This window comes from Saccoglossus kowalevskii, chromosome 22 (assembly GCF_978046115.1).
Source record: "Saccoglossus kowalevskii chromosome 22, keSacKowa6.1, whole genome shotgun sequence".
NCBI classification, from domain to species: Eukaryota; Metazoa; Hemichordata; class Enteropneusta; family Harrimaniidae; genus Saccoglossus; species Saccoglossus kowalevskii.
Window position 1 is genome coordinate 1,886,788 of NC_140662.1, and position 14,624 is coordinate 1,901,411.

Genomic DNA, 14,624 nt, shown 5'->3' on the forward strand with positions numbered 1-14,624 from the left:
TTCTCATTGATTGATGTGTACCTTATGTTATCAGACCATACCTGGACAGTTTATTGAAATGACATGTTCTCATTGGTTGATGTGTACCTTATGTTGTCAGACCATACCTGGACAGTTTATTGAAATGACATGTTCTCATTGATTGATGTGTACCTTATGTTATCAGACCATACCTGGACAGTTTATTGAAATGACATGTTCTCATTGATTGATGTGTACCTTATGTTATCAGACCATACCTGGACAGTTTATTGAAATGACATGTTCTCATTGGTTGATGTGTACCTTATGTTATCAGACCATACCTGCACAGTTTATTGAAATGACATGTTCTCATTGATTGATGTGTACCTTATGTTATCAGACCATACCTGGACAGTTTATTGAAATGACATGTTCTCATTGATTGATGTGTACCTTATGTTATCAGACCATACCTGGACAGTTTATTGAAATGACATGTTCTCATTGATTGATGTGTACCTTATGTTGTCAGACCATACCTGGACAGTTTATTGAAATGACATGTTCTCATTGATTGATGTGTACCTTATGTTGTCAGACCATACCTGGACAGTTTATTGAAATGACATGTTCTCATTGATTGATGTGTACCTTATGTTATCAGACCATACCTGGACAGTTTATTGAAATGACATGTGTACCTTACGTTATCAGACCATACCTGGACAGTTTATTGAAATGAACAAATGAATAAGATTAGGTTGGAATCAGCAATTTAATTCTTAACATTTTCATCACAAATTCACAAAATAGTCTTGTTTATAGTCTGCACTGTTTTTCAGAAGATTGGGACAAAAATTGACAAACTTTTTTTAGTAAAAACTAAAAATTGACTAAAATTTTGTCTGTTGGCTCCAAATTTGGGTTCATTTCTAGAAATATTTAAGAATATATAAGAAAAAAGTCTGGTAATGAAAAAAAGTTAAAGTTGAAAATCCTTGTCATTTTATTTGTCATTTGCTGGGGAACATTCTGCTCTTAACTGAAATACAAATGTGTACAAAATACATCAGACAATAGGCTGAGCACAACATGGTAGAGCATTATTCTTTGTTCTCTTCACATGTTCTGCAGAGATTCCTGATTGCTGATATTGTCCTTTTAGCTCTGCTGTCAACTTTGTCGAGGGGAGCTGATCATATGAGGGATTACCCATTGGCGTCTGTCATTGGTGTTTGTGTTCCAGTGATCATTACATTAAATTCAATATCCAAATTATAGTTAAATGTACCTTAAGTTACCATGGCAACTGTTATCACCTTCATATATTTCTGTTACAGAGGAAATTCTTTCTGACAACAATGCCATTTGGTGGTCCATGGATGGAAGGTATTTTTGCTATGCTACATTCGATGACACTTTTGTAGAACAAGCAGCCTACACAGACTATGATTTCAGTGTATACGACAACGTAGTGCGAATACCATATCCAAAAGCTGGTGTATCCAATAACCCAATTGTTAAGTTAACACTATTTGACACAAGCACCAAAGAAGAATATACCATTAATCCACCTTCTGAACTACAAGAATTGTAAGTTGTCTGTTTTTTATCTTCAGTAAGTTCTTTATCAGACGTTTTGTCAGATGTAGGATTATGCTTTCTTTAACTTTTGCAAAAACAATTTTTCTATTCCTGCCACCAGAGGGCACTGTTTTCAAACATGGTGAATTGTTCCTATTTAATGAGCAATTATCTCCAATGTAAAAGATTGTCAAGCAAATGTCTAAAATGAAGAAGCACCTATAGATTTGTTTGTGATTGAATTTTCATCATCCTAAGCCCTTTATGACCAGCAATTTTTGTTCAATGCAAATACATGTACCATTGAAATTTGTCATCAATAGGTAGCCATAGTTAAATAATAGAAAATCACAGATGAAAAGTTCCTGGGCTACAATTGTGGGGTTTTGAGGTTTAAGATTTGATAAGAATTTGAAACTAGTGACTTTGAAGAAGAATTGTTTCTCTGGCTTTAACCACATTTATAAATTACTCCCAGTTTTCAATAACTTAACTAAAATGTACAACACAGAACACTGCAAGTTTTAATATTCTATTTTACCTGCTTTTTGACTCCCATGTGCGAAGCACAAAAAGGGAGTCTTTGCAGTTAGTGTGTCTGTGTGTGTGTGTGTTCCACTGATATCTCAAGAACCATACATCAGTTTTTGATGAAACTTGGTGCATAGATGCTCTGGGCCAATGCGCAGATTTGATTAGGTATTGGTAAAAATCCATGCATATTTAGCTGATTTTTAGCTGTTCCACTGATATCTAAAGAACCACTCATTGGATTTTGATGAAACTTGGCACACAGATGCTCCAAACTAATGCGCAGATTTGATTAGTTTTGGGTAAAAATCTGTGCAATATTAATTACCTAATTTGCATAATGATTAATCAATTTTCGGCTTTTCCACTGATATCTCAAATACTAATCATCACATTTCAATAAAACTTGGTACATAGATGTCATAGGACACTGCACAAACCTGATAGTTTTTAGGGTAATATCAGTATATATTAATTAGCTAATTTTCATAATTAATTTTCAGCTTTTGATATTTCAAGAAGTAATCATCACATTTCAATGACACTTGGTACATAGATGTCATAGAACACTGCACAGACCTGATAGTTTTTAGGGTAATATGAGTATATATTAATTAGCTAATTTGCATAATTAATTAATTTTCAGCTTTTGATATTTCAAGTAGTAATCATCACATTTCAATGAAATTTGGTACATAGATGTCATAGGACATTGCACAGACCTGATAGTTTTTAGGGTAATATCAGTATATATTAATTAGCTAATTTGCATAATTAATTAATTTTCAGCTTTTGATATTTCAAGTAGTAATCATCACATTTCAATGACACTTGGTACATAGATGTCATAGGACATTGCACAGACCTGATAGTTTTTAGGGTAATATGAGTACATATTAATTACCTAATTTTCAGCTTTTGATATATCAAGTAGTAATCATCATATTTCAATGAGACTTGCTACATAGATCTTCTAGGATTATGCAGACACCTGATTATTTTTAATTGGATATTAATTACCTAATTTGCATAATGTTCCACTGATATATAAAGAACCACAAATTGGATTTTAATGAAACTTTTAAAGAGAACTATGCAGAAACCCAATTAGTTTTTGGTAAATATTTATGCTTTTTAATCACCTAATTAACATAATTAATTGTTACTGATATCTCAATTACTGATCATCACATTTGAATAAAATTTGGTACATAAATGCTCTAGGACAATAGACAGGCCTGATTAATTTTGGGTTAAAATTTGTTCATATTAATTCTCTAATTAGCATAATAATTCATAATTTTTTTTGTTCCGTTTTGTTCATATTAGTTACCTGATTTACATAATTAGTTTTCAGCTTTTCCATTAATATCTCATGTTCTAGTAATTTTGAATTAATTTTTAATGTGTCTTCAATATTCTCAGCACACGGGAGTTCTTTCTAAGCTTTCTTTGATTGGTGTTATTTTTGAAATCTTTCCCTATTATCAAAATGAATGATGCCAAAATAGAGGGATTTTTAGAATTTCATTACCGGTACTGGCTCTTGTTTAAATTTACATATTGTAATGGTATAACCGTATATGTCGGTTAGGTAATGTAGAAGAATAATGGAGTGATGAGCGGAAACAAAGTACCTGATAGACCTGCAATGCTCAGTCAGAGTGATCACTTGCTGTCTTGAGTTTGAATTCCTTGTATTGCTACTGTATAGAAAAAAAAGTCTACTTGAAAATTGAGAAGGAAATTGTGCTCTAAGAGTTTTTATAGGATATATCTTGTCTGTTTGTCTGAGTAATTATTTGATACTGTTTAGGAGTTAATTACTGTGTTTTATGTTCACTTATTTTGTTGATGGCTAACCACGCTAACTTAAAACCCAGTAAGTATGCAAACTTAACAACAGAAGGTATTATATTCTTCACAAAGCAGTGACTTGAAAATGTTGCTAATATCCATGCAACATCAAATTGCTTTAAATTGCGAAAATTAATTCCAGCAAAAATAAAGTATCTTACAGTATACCTACCAGTTGTAAATTGTCCCCCTCTACAGTGCTTACTGAGAATGCAAACTAATGTTGTTTTAGGTTGCTCTTATAAACTATAAAAAACAATAGAAATAATCTTAACTTTGTTTCTCAGTGTATTTTGAGCAAAGACTTATTTTCTTGTAACACTGACATTATGAATTATCAACAGGGAAGACTTCAAAGGCCTCTACTTATGGTCTGTTTCATGGTCACAGAGTAATTATTTTACTGTGATATGGTCAAATAGAGCTCAAAACCACCAAGTTGTGATGTTGTGTCAAGCAAATACTGTATGTGAACTCAGCTATGAGAAAAAATTGAATCATGGATGGTTAATGATGGTAAGCAACTTTTGTGTCTGGAGGGCGGTATTTATATATAACCATCTACAGACTAGAATTCTTTACATGGTCCCCATGGTAACAAGTTAACTTAATTTTCAAGAATATACTTGAGTGAGGGGAAGATGTTTCACTTGAATGGAAATAAACTATTGAATAAACAAATTAGTATACAATTTGTGAACATTCTTGCAAGTAATTAGGAGAAATTTAAAATTGATACACTAACTAATAAATTTTGGATTGTGAGATCACTAATAATCCTACCAATTCTCAGATACACTTATTTTGATTAGGCAACCAATAGTCTAAATATTGTCTTCTTCAGTTGTGTTCGGAAACTTCACTTACTGTTGGGCCATTTTCAGTGTTTGTAATTACTTCCCACACATACGCCCGGTACAGGTAACTATTCAGTCAAGCTGGTGAAAATTTCAAGTTACCCTATGGTCAGGTAGATTTTTTGAGAAAATAAATAAAATGTAAATATGATTGTTGTCAAAATTATGTACCTAGAAGTCTGATGCGATCATTTTGACACAAGCAACATGCACCGTAAAACAAGTATAAAAAACAATCCATGAATGATTATGAATCAGATTTTTCTTACTGCAGTGACACTGATTGAATGAAATATAGAGATTAAAAGTAAATAAAATATTGAAAACATAAACAGGGCTGGTAAATTTTTAAAGTTATCTGCCCTGTTGTCTGATACAACTGTTTTGACAAATTTCAAACACTGCTATTTTTGTGCAAAACAAATTTTGATGTGTCATCAGCCGTTTCTCAGACTGGACAGGGCCAATTTTATTCAAACATGGTATGAACAAATAACACTACAAATGTTTTGAACTGGACATGAGTGAATTATGTAGTTAGTTTGTATTTTTTCCAAATTTATAAGTAATATTCTATTATTTGTTGTAGGTAGGAAATAGATAAAGACTATTCTCTTTTCTATTGCAAACACGGTTCTTTCAAATAATTTTTACTGGCAAAGTTATTCACAGTCCTTGGTCATGTAAAAATCAAATTAAATGTTGTGTTGTGAGTTTCTCATGAAAAATGCACCCACACAATCGGGCCATTCCAGTTTATATCTGCATCCCCCCTGTTGATGAGCTTGTGTGTTTACTTCATACAGGGTATAATTTCCATGGGTGTATAAGTCATACAAAGTTTTATTTCCAAATCACCATTCACCATACAGTAATGGAAATCCAAAACTATAGTTTCTACTTATGGTGTTGATGAGTTCCATTGTGCCACCATACAGAGTAGGATTTCCAAATATAACTCTCATCATATGCTAATTTACCAAGTTCAAAATTTTATATTTGATAATGGAAATCCAAACTAGTCCTGATTCACAGTGTTGAACTCATTTGTGCCACCATCCTTATCTAATTTCAGTAATAACTATTTCATACTGGCCCAATTTTTTTACCATATACAGTCAGAATTCCAAGTCATACTGTTGGAAATCCAACCTCATCAACCGGTATGTGGCGAGATAAACTAGGCCATATTTTATTTAGTAGCCATAACTGCCTGGATTTCCAGGAATTTTTTTTCTATACTCGTCTGGATTTCCAGATTCTGTTTCTCCATATACAGTTGGAATTCCGAAGTATTTTCCCCATCATACAGTGCTGGAAATCCGACCACATCAACAGGGGGGTGCAGATATAAACTGGAATGGCCCATTGTCGAGCAGAGCTTATCATACATGTATGTGAGATTTTCCTTCAGCATCGCCGCCGTCCGAGTCAACTTTTTCCTTTTTTTGACAACTAAAAGTCTGAATGCTTGTGTAGACCTCTCTTAGTTTGGTTCATTTCATGATGATATCTTCAAATCTCAAATTTTGGTGAATATTTTTGGTAAAAAAGGATATTTTCTACTTCTACGAGTTGAATTGCATACACATAACAGTTTTGCGCTGTATAATCTGAGTCTCATACCTTTATGTTAATTTTACTAATTATACTCAGTGACTTGTTTGAAAAAAATATTAGTGAAAGATACTCGTAATACCTGGGTGATGGTACAGTAGTTAGTGTTCACACTGAGGATGTTCTGAGCTTGATTGTAGGAGCCAATGGTTTACTCAGTAGTATAAATGCAAGTACAATATGCCCTGCTTTATAAACATGCAGTATTAGGTTTTGGATACTGCTTTGCACTTGTATCATGAGAGCAAACAATTTCAGAGACAGCAGTTACTTCCATGTCTGGAAATCTACCTCTGCAAAGTATTATTTAGAAATAAAAATGCTTATTGAAGTACATTAGAAATTGCTAGTCGTATACAATTCTTCTAGTAAGTAACAAGATCTTTGTGTTTAACTGCAGCCTCCACCGATAATGAAAAGAAATGGAGAAGTTTATTTTACTAAACTTGGACGGAAACAAGACAGTAAAGGTGATTTTCAACATATTGCTATGGTAACTTCTCCAAAGGTGAGTAATTTCTCATTTTATATACTAAATTGCATTAACAATATACATACAAATAGTTACCAAGGTGGAGGTCAATATTCAGTTTTGATGACCTCTAGATGAAATTATTGCCCAAAGCACATCTAAACTGAATATTGACCGAACACTGAGGTAACTATTTGTTTTATTATAATACCAAATAAATAAAATACGTACAACAATGTATTCAATTAAGAACATCTTAACATTTGTATTCTTTATTGTGACATATTGATGTATCAATATTTATACATGTATATTATAAAACATAAACAAACTACTACTGTTATTGTTTATAAAATATGTTGCCAGTAATTCTTATGATGTGCCGTCCTTGATGACAGCCATCTAATATAGCAAACAATGTTGTGCGTATGGAGTACCTTGTGTATTTCTGGGATAGCTGTGTGTACTTGTCATTATGTTATGTGTTATGTCCTAATGATGTGCCGTCCTTGATGACAGCCATCTAATATAGCAAACAATGTTGTGCGTATGGAGTACCTTGTGTATTTCTGGGATAGCTGTGTGTACTTGTCATTATGTTATGTGTTATGTCCTAATGATGTGCCGTCCTTGATGACAGCCATCTAATATAGCAAACAATGTTGTGCGTATGGAGTACCTTGTGTATTTTTGGGATAGCTGTGTGTACTTGTCATTATGTTATGTGTTATGTCCTAATGATGTGCCGTTCTTGATGACAGCCATCTAATATAGCAAACAATGTTGTGCGTATGGAGTACCTTGTGTATTTCTGGGATAGCTGTGTGTACTTGTCATTATGTTATGTGTTATGTCCTAATGATGTGCCGTCCTTGATGACAGCCATCTAATGTAGCAAACAATGTTGTGTGTATGGAGTACCTTGTGTATTTCTGGGATAGCTGTGTGTACTTGTCATTATGTTATGTGTTATGTCCTAATGATGTGCCGTCCTTGATGACAGCCATCTAATATAGCAAACAATGTTGTGCATATGGAGTACCTTGTGTATTTCTGGGATAGCTGTGTGTACTTGTCATTATGTTATGTGTTATGTCCTAATGATGTGCCGTCCTTGATGACAGCCATCTAATATAGCAAACAATGTTGTGCATATGGAGTACCTTGTGTATTTCTGGGATAGCTGTGTGTACTTGTCATTATGTTATGTGCTATGTCCTAATGATGTGCCGTCCTTGATGACAGCCATCTAATATAGCAAACAATGTTGTGTGTATGGAGTACCTTGTGTATTTCTGGGATAGCTGTGTGTACTTGTCATTATGTTATGTCCTAATGATGTGCCGTCCTTGATGACAGCCATCTAATATAGCAAACAATGTTGTGTGTATGGAGTACCTTGTGTATTTCTGGGATAGCTGTGTGTACTTGTCATTATGTTATGTGTTATGTCCTAATGATGTGCCGTCCTTGATGACAGCCATCTAATATAGCAAACAATGTTGTGTGTATGGAGTACCTTGTGTATTTCTGGGATAGCTGTGTGTACTTCACATTATGTTATGTGTTATGTCCTAATGATGTGCCGTCCTTGATGACAGCCATCTAATGTAGCAAACAATGTTGTGCGTATGGAGTATCTTGTGTATTTCTGGGATAGCTGTGTGTACTTGTCATTATGTTATGTGTTATGTCCTAATGATGTGCCGTCCTTGATGACAGCCATCTAATATAGCAAACAATGTTGTGCGTATGGAGTACCTTGTGTATTTCTGGGATAGCTGTGTGTACTTGTCATTATGTTATGTGTTATGTCCTAATGATGTGCCGTCCTTGATGACAGCCATCTAATATAGCAAACAATGTTGTGCGTATGGAGTACCTTGTGTATTTCCGGGATAGCTGTGTGTACTTGTCATTATGTTATGCCATTCTTGATGACAGCCATCTAATATAGCAAACAATGTTGTGCGTATGGAGTACCTTGTGTATTTCTGGGATAGCTGTGTGTACTTGTCATTATGTTATGTGTTATGTCCTAATGATGTGCCGTCCTTGATGACAGCCATCTAATATAGCAAACAATGTTGTGCATATGGAGTACCTTGTGTATTTCTGGGATAGCTGTGTGTACTTGTCATTATGTTATGTGCTATGTCCTAATGATGTGCCGTCCTTGATGACAGCCATCTAATATAGCAAACAATGTTGTGTGTATGGAGTACCTTGTGTATTTCTGGGATAGCTGTGTGTACTTGTCATTATGTTATGTGTTATGTCCTAATGATGTGCCGTCCTTGATGACAGCCATCTAATATAGCAAACAATGTTGTGTGTATGGAGTACCTTGTGTATTTCTGGGATAGCTGTGTGTACTTGTCATTATGTTATGTGTTATGTCCTAATGATGTGCCGTCCTTGATGACAGCCATCTAATATAGCAAACAATGTTGTGTGTATGGAGTACCTTGTGTATTTCTGGGATAGCTGTGTGTACTTGTCATTATGTTATGTGTTATGTCCTAATGATGTGCCGTCCTTGATGACAGCCATCTAATATAGCAAACAATGTTGTGTGTATGGAGTACCTTGTGTATTTCTGGGATAGCTGTGTGTACTTGACATTATGTTATGTGTTATGTCCTAATGATGTGCCGTCCTTGATGACAGCCATCTAATGTAGCAAACAATGTTGTGCGTATGGAGTATCTTGTGTATTTCTGGGATAGCTGTGTGTACTTGTCATTGTGTTATGTGTTATGTCCTAATGATGTGCCGTCCTTGATGACAGCCATCTAATATAGCAAACAATGTTGTGCGTATGGAGTACCTTGTGTATTTCTGGGATAGCTGTGTGTACTTGTCATTATGTTATGTGTTATGTCCTAATGATGTGCCGTCCTTGATGACAGCCATCTAATATAGCAAACAATGTTGTGCGTATGGAGTACCTTGTGTATTTTCGGGATAGCTGTGTGTACTTGTCATTATGTTATGTGTTATGTCCTAATGATGTGCCGTCCTTGATGACAGCCATCTAATATAGCAAACAATGTTGTGTGTATGGAGTACCTTGTGTATTTCTGGATTAGCTGTGTGTACTTGTCATTATGTTATGTGTTATGTCCTAATGATGTGCCGTTCTTGATGACAGCCATCTAATATAGCAAACAATGTTGTGCGTATGGAGTACCTTGTGTATTTCTGGGATAGCTGTGTGTACTTGTCATTATGTTATGTGTTATGTCCTAATGATGTGCCGTCCTTGATGACAGCCATCTAATATAGCAAACAATGTTGTGCGTATGGAGTATCTTGTGTATTTCTGGGATAGCTGTGTGTACTTGTCATTATGTTATGTGTTATGTCCTAATGATGTGCCGTCCTTGATGACAGCCATCTAATATAGCAAACAATGTTGTGTGTATGGAGTACCTTGTGTATTTCTGGGATAGCTGTGTGTACTTGTCATTATGTTATGTGTTATGTCCTAATGATGTGCCGTCCTTGATGACAGCCATCTAATATAGCAAACAATGTTGTGTGTATGGAGTACCTTGTGTATTTCTGGGATAGCTGTGTGTATTTGTCATTATGTTATGTGTTATGTCCTAATGATGTGCCGTCCTTGATGACAGCCATCTAATGTAGCAAACAATGTTGTGCATATGGAGTATCTTGTGTATTTCTGGGATAGCTGTGTGTACTTGTCATTATGTTATGTGTTATGTCCTAATGATGTGCCGTCCTTGATGACAGCCATCTAATATAGCAAACAATGTTGTGTGTATGGAGTACCTTGTGTATTTCTGGGATAGCTGTGTGTACTTGTCATTATGTTATGTGTTATGTCCTAATGATGTGCCGTCCTTGATGACAGCCATCTAATATAGCAAACAATGTTGTGCGTATGGAGTACCTTGTGTATTTCTGGGATAGCTGTGTGTACTTGTCATTATGTTATGTGTTATGTCCTAATGATGTGCCGTCCTTGATGACAGCCATCTAATATAACAAACAATGTTGTGTGTATGGAGTACCTAGTGTATTTCTGGGATAGCTGTGTGTACTTGTCATTATGTTATGTGTTATGTCCTAATGATGTGCCATCCTTGATGACAGCCATCTAATATAGCAAACAATGTTGTGTGTATGGAGTACCTTGTGTATTTCTGGGATAGCTGTGTGTACTTGTCATTATGTTATGTGTTATGTCCTAATGATGTGCCGTCCTTGATGACAGCCATCTAATATAGCAAACAATGTTGTGCGTATGGAGTACCTTGTGTATATCTGGGATAGCTGTGTGTACTTGTCATTATGTTATGTGTTATGTCCTAATGATGTGCCGTCCTTGATGACAGCCATCTAATATAACAAACAATGTTGTGTGTATGGAGTACCTAGTGTATTTCTGGGATAGCTGTGTGTACTTGTCATTATGTTATGTGTTATGTCCTAATGATGTGCCATCCTTGATGACAGCCATCTAATATAGCAAACAATGTTGTGTGTATGGAGTACCTTGTGTATTTCTGGGATAGCTGTGTGTACTTGTCATTATGTTATGTCCTAATGATGTGCCGTCCTTGATGACAGCCATCTAATATAGCAAACAATGTTGTGTGTATGGAGTACCTTGTGTATTTCTGGGATAGCTGTGTGTACTTGTCATTATGTTATGTGTTATGTCCTAATGATGTGCCGTCCTTGATGACAGCCATCTAATATAGCAAACAATGTTGTGCGTATGGAGTACCTTGTTTATTTCTGGGATAGCTGTGTGTACTTGTCATTATGTTATGTGTTATGTCCTAATGATGTGCCGTCCTTGATGACAGCCATCTAATATAGCAAACAATGTTGTGCGTATGGAGTATCTTGTGTATTTCTGGGATAGCTGTGTGTACTTGTCATTATGTTATGTGTTATGTCCTAATGATGTGCCGTCCTTGATGACAGCCATCTAATATAGCAAACAATGTTGTGCGTATGGAGTACCTTGTGTATTTCTGGATTAGCTGTGTGTACTTGTCATCATGTTATGTGTTATGTCCTAATGATGTGCCGTCCTTGATGACAGCCATCTAATATAGCAAACAATGTTGTGTGTATGGAGTACCTTGTGTATTTCTGGATTAGCTGTGTGTACTTGTCATTATGTTATGTGTTATGTCCTAATGATGTGCCGTCCTTGATGACAGCCATCTAATATAGCAAACAATGTTGTGTGTATGGAGTACCTTGTGTAGTTCTGGGATAGCTGTGTGTACTTGTCATTATGTTATGTGTTATGTCCTAATGATGTGCCTTTCTTGATGACAGCCATCTAATATAGCAAACAATGTTGTGTGTATGGAGTACCTTGTGTATTTCTGGGATAGCTGTGTGTACTTGTCATTATGTTATGTGTTATGTCCTAATGATGTGCCGTCCTTGATGACAGCCATCTAATATAGCAAACAATGTTGTGTGTATGGAATTATGTACGACCTAGAAATAGTGCCGTATGCGAGTACCAAGTTGCGAGTCGCAAGTAGCAAAATATGCCATATGCTAGTGGTAAAAACGGCATATGCGAGTGGTAAAATGTATCGTTTGTTAGTAGCAAAAAAGCCCTATGCGAGGGGTAATACAAAGGCTTGTAACGTTTGCTTATAATATAACAACGTACGTTCAATTGTGTTTTATCACAGTAAAATCAAATATTTAGCATGGTTATGAAATGATGTGTACATGGTTGGTTGAGATTGGCATGATGCTGTATCAAAAAAGTTCGTTCAGTCGTTTGCATAGAATCGATGTCTGCTCTTCACGAAATTGCACAGGAAACGTGAAAGCACAATAATTTAATAAACGGCCATGACCAGCCAGCACACTCCGTATAACATGTGAAAATTGTTTTTTCTTTCGGTAAAATTAGTATGAACACGTGGTCAGCGATTAAAGAATCATAGAATTATAAGTGTAGTTAGTAACGGGTGCATGTTCACTGAAGGGTCACAGAATTCTTGTGTGACGCGCCGCCGTTTAAATGAAGACAATGGCAGGTTTCAAAAGTAGTCACACCTCGGAGAGGTGTTAAATTTGCCACAACCCAAGTGTTAACTAGCACACAATTCCATAATACATAGTACGTAATAAAGAAATAAAGTGCATGTTGAGTGGTATGTCCGCATGTTTACGAGACGTCCCTCACACATGGAATGTATTTACACGCAACCAGGATCAAATTTGAATTGAAACAAATTGAAACAAAGAAGCGTCTGCCGTTGCTTGGTCAGGATAGAGAGACAATTTTCATGGGTAAATGCTAGTAGAAGACTTAGCCTCAATGCCCCAAATACTTCGACCTAACCACTTTATTTGTACAAGTAGAAAAAGCAATATTTTTTTTTTCGTACTACGTAAATTGAAAAAATAAATTCCGTAATTCTGTAATCACAGGCTAGACGTACAACGTAATCGATCAACTATTTTTTCGTACACTGTAAAAATGTGTCATTTTTCTCGGTACGTACAAGAATTTACATCCAAATAAAAAAAATCGTAAAGAATAATCCAGGGAAATTACATTATAGAAACTGTAAAACAACTAGATGACAATTCACTAGAAAATTGAATGTCAAGACGTAAAAGGCCCTCTAACCGAATGAAGAGCATTACGAGGGTAATATGCGCGTGCATCTCTTCACATGGCGCAGCAATGGCGGAGAATTTGAGCCGGAGAGCTCTTCGAACTATTCAATGTTCCTTTTTTTTAACACTGTAAACTGTAAAAACGTCTTTTTTTCCCTTGTAAATTGTAAAAAGCCCTTTTTATTTTCCGTAAAACCGTACCAGCTACCCCCCTTGCCTCCCCTCTTTGTATTACCCCTCGCATAGGGCTTTTTTGCTACTAGCAAACGATACATTTTACCACTCGCATATGCCGTTTTTACCACTAGCATATGGCATATTTTGCTACTTGCGACTCGCAACTTGGTACTCGCATACAGCACTATTTCTAGGTCGTACATACCTGGTGTATGGAGTACCTTGTGTATTTCTGGGATAGCTGTGTGTACTTGTCATTATGTTATGTGTTATGTCCTAATGATGTACCGTCCTTGATGACAGCCATCTAATATAGCAAACAATGTTGTGTGTATGGAGTACCTTGTGTATTTCTGGGATAGCTGTGTGTACTATGACAGAACCCCACACCCTCCCCGTGGCTTTCGTTGCGTATGGAAGTTATTTTCACGAGTGATGCGGTGTATCCTGCGGCCGTACAGCAGAATACACCGCATCTCGATGCTGACGGTTGCGGCTGGATAGTAATCGATGATTTTACTGCTGGTGGATCTTCTGAAAGCCCTTCAAGGTTTATAAAACTCAGTTTCCAGGTGGTCAACATACATTAAGTTCTCCCAATCGTAGTATTCCATGTGATGTACACCTGACATGCCAAAAATGTTGTTGAACGATTTGAACTGGATAAAAATAGCAGACGAAAATGTGTTTACAAAATAAAAATAGTTCGGTAGCCAATGAAAATACCATGTTCATTTGCATATCGACCGTGAAAATACCGAAAACATTATTGCATGGGTGATATGCAAATTAGTTAGACCAAAATAAGTGACTGCCTGAAAGTACCATTACTGTTGTTCAAATTTCATTTCACTCGGCAAGTATATTCATGTACACCAAGGGGAAAATATCATACTTCTAAATATTGTTTATTTCGAAAAACTGTA

At 35.7% G+C, this 14,624-nt stretch overlaps 1 protein-coding gene across 1 annotated transcript in view; it reads left to right on the plus strand.

The window, feature by feature from the left end:
- LOC102810291 (A-type potassium channel modulatory protein DPP6-like) overlaps positions 1-14,624 on the plus strand; it is a 149,221-nt gene that overhangs the window by 119,316 nt on the left and 15,281 nt on the right. The window contains exons 9-11 of the mRNA XM_085496111.1: positions 1,305-1,557; positions 4,281-4,452; positions 6,811-6,918. Of these exons, the coding sequence (XP_085352237.1) occupies positions 1,305-1,557; positions 4,281-4,452; positions 6,811-6,918 (533 nt within the window). The remainder of the gene's footprint in view (positions 1-1,304; positions 1,558-4,280; positions 4,453-6,810; positions 6,919-14,624) is intronic.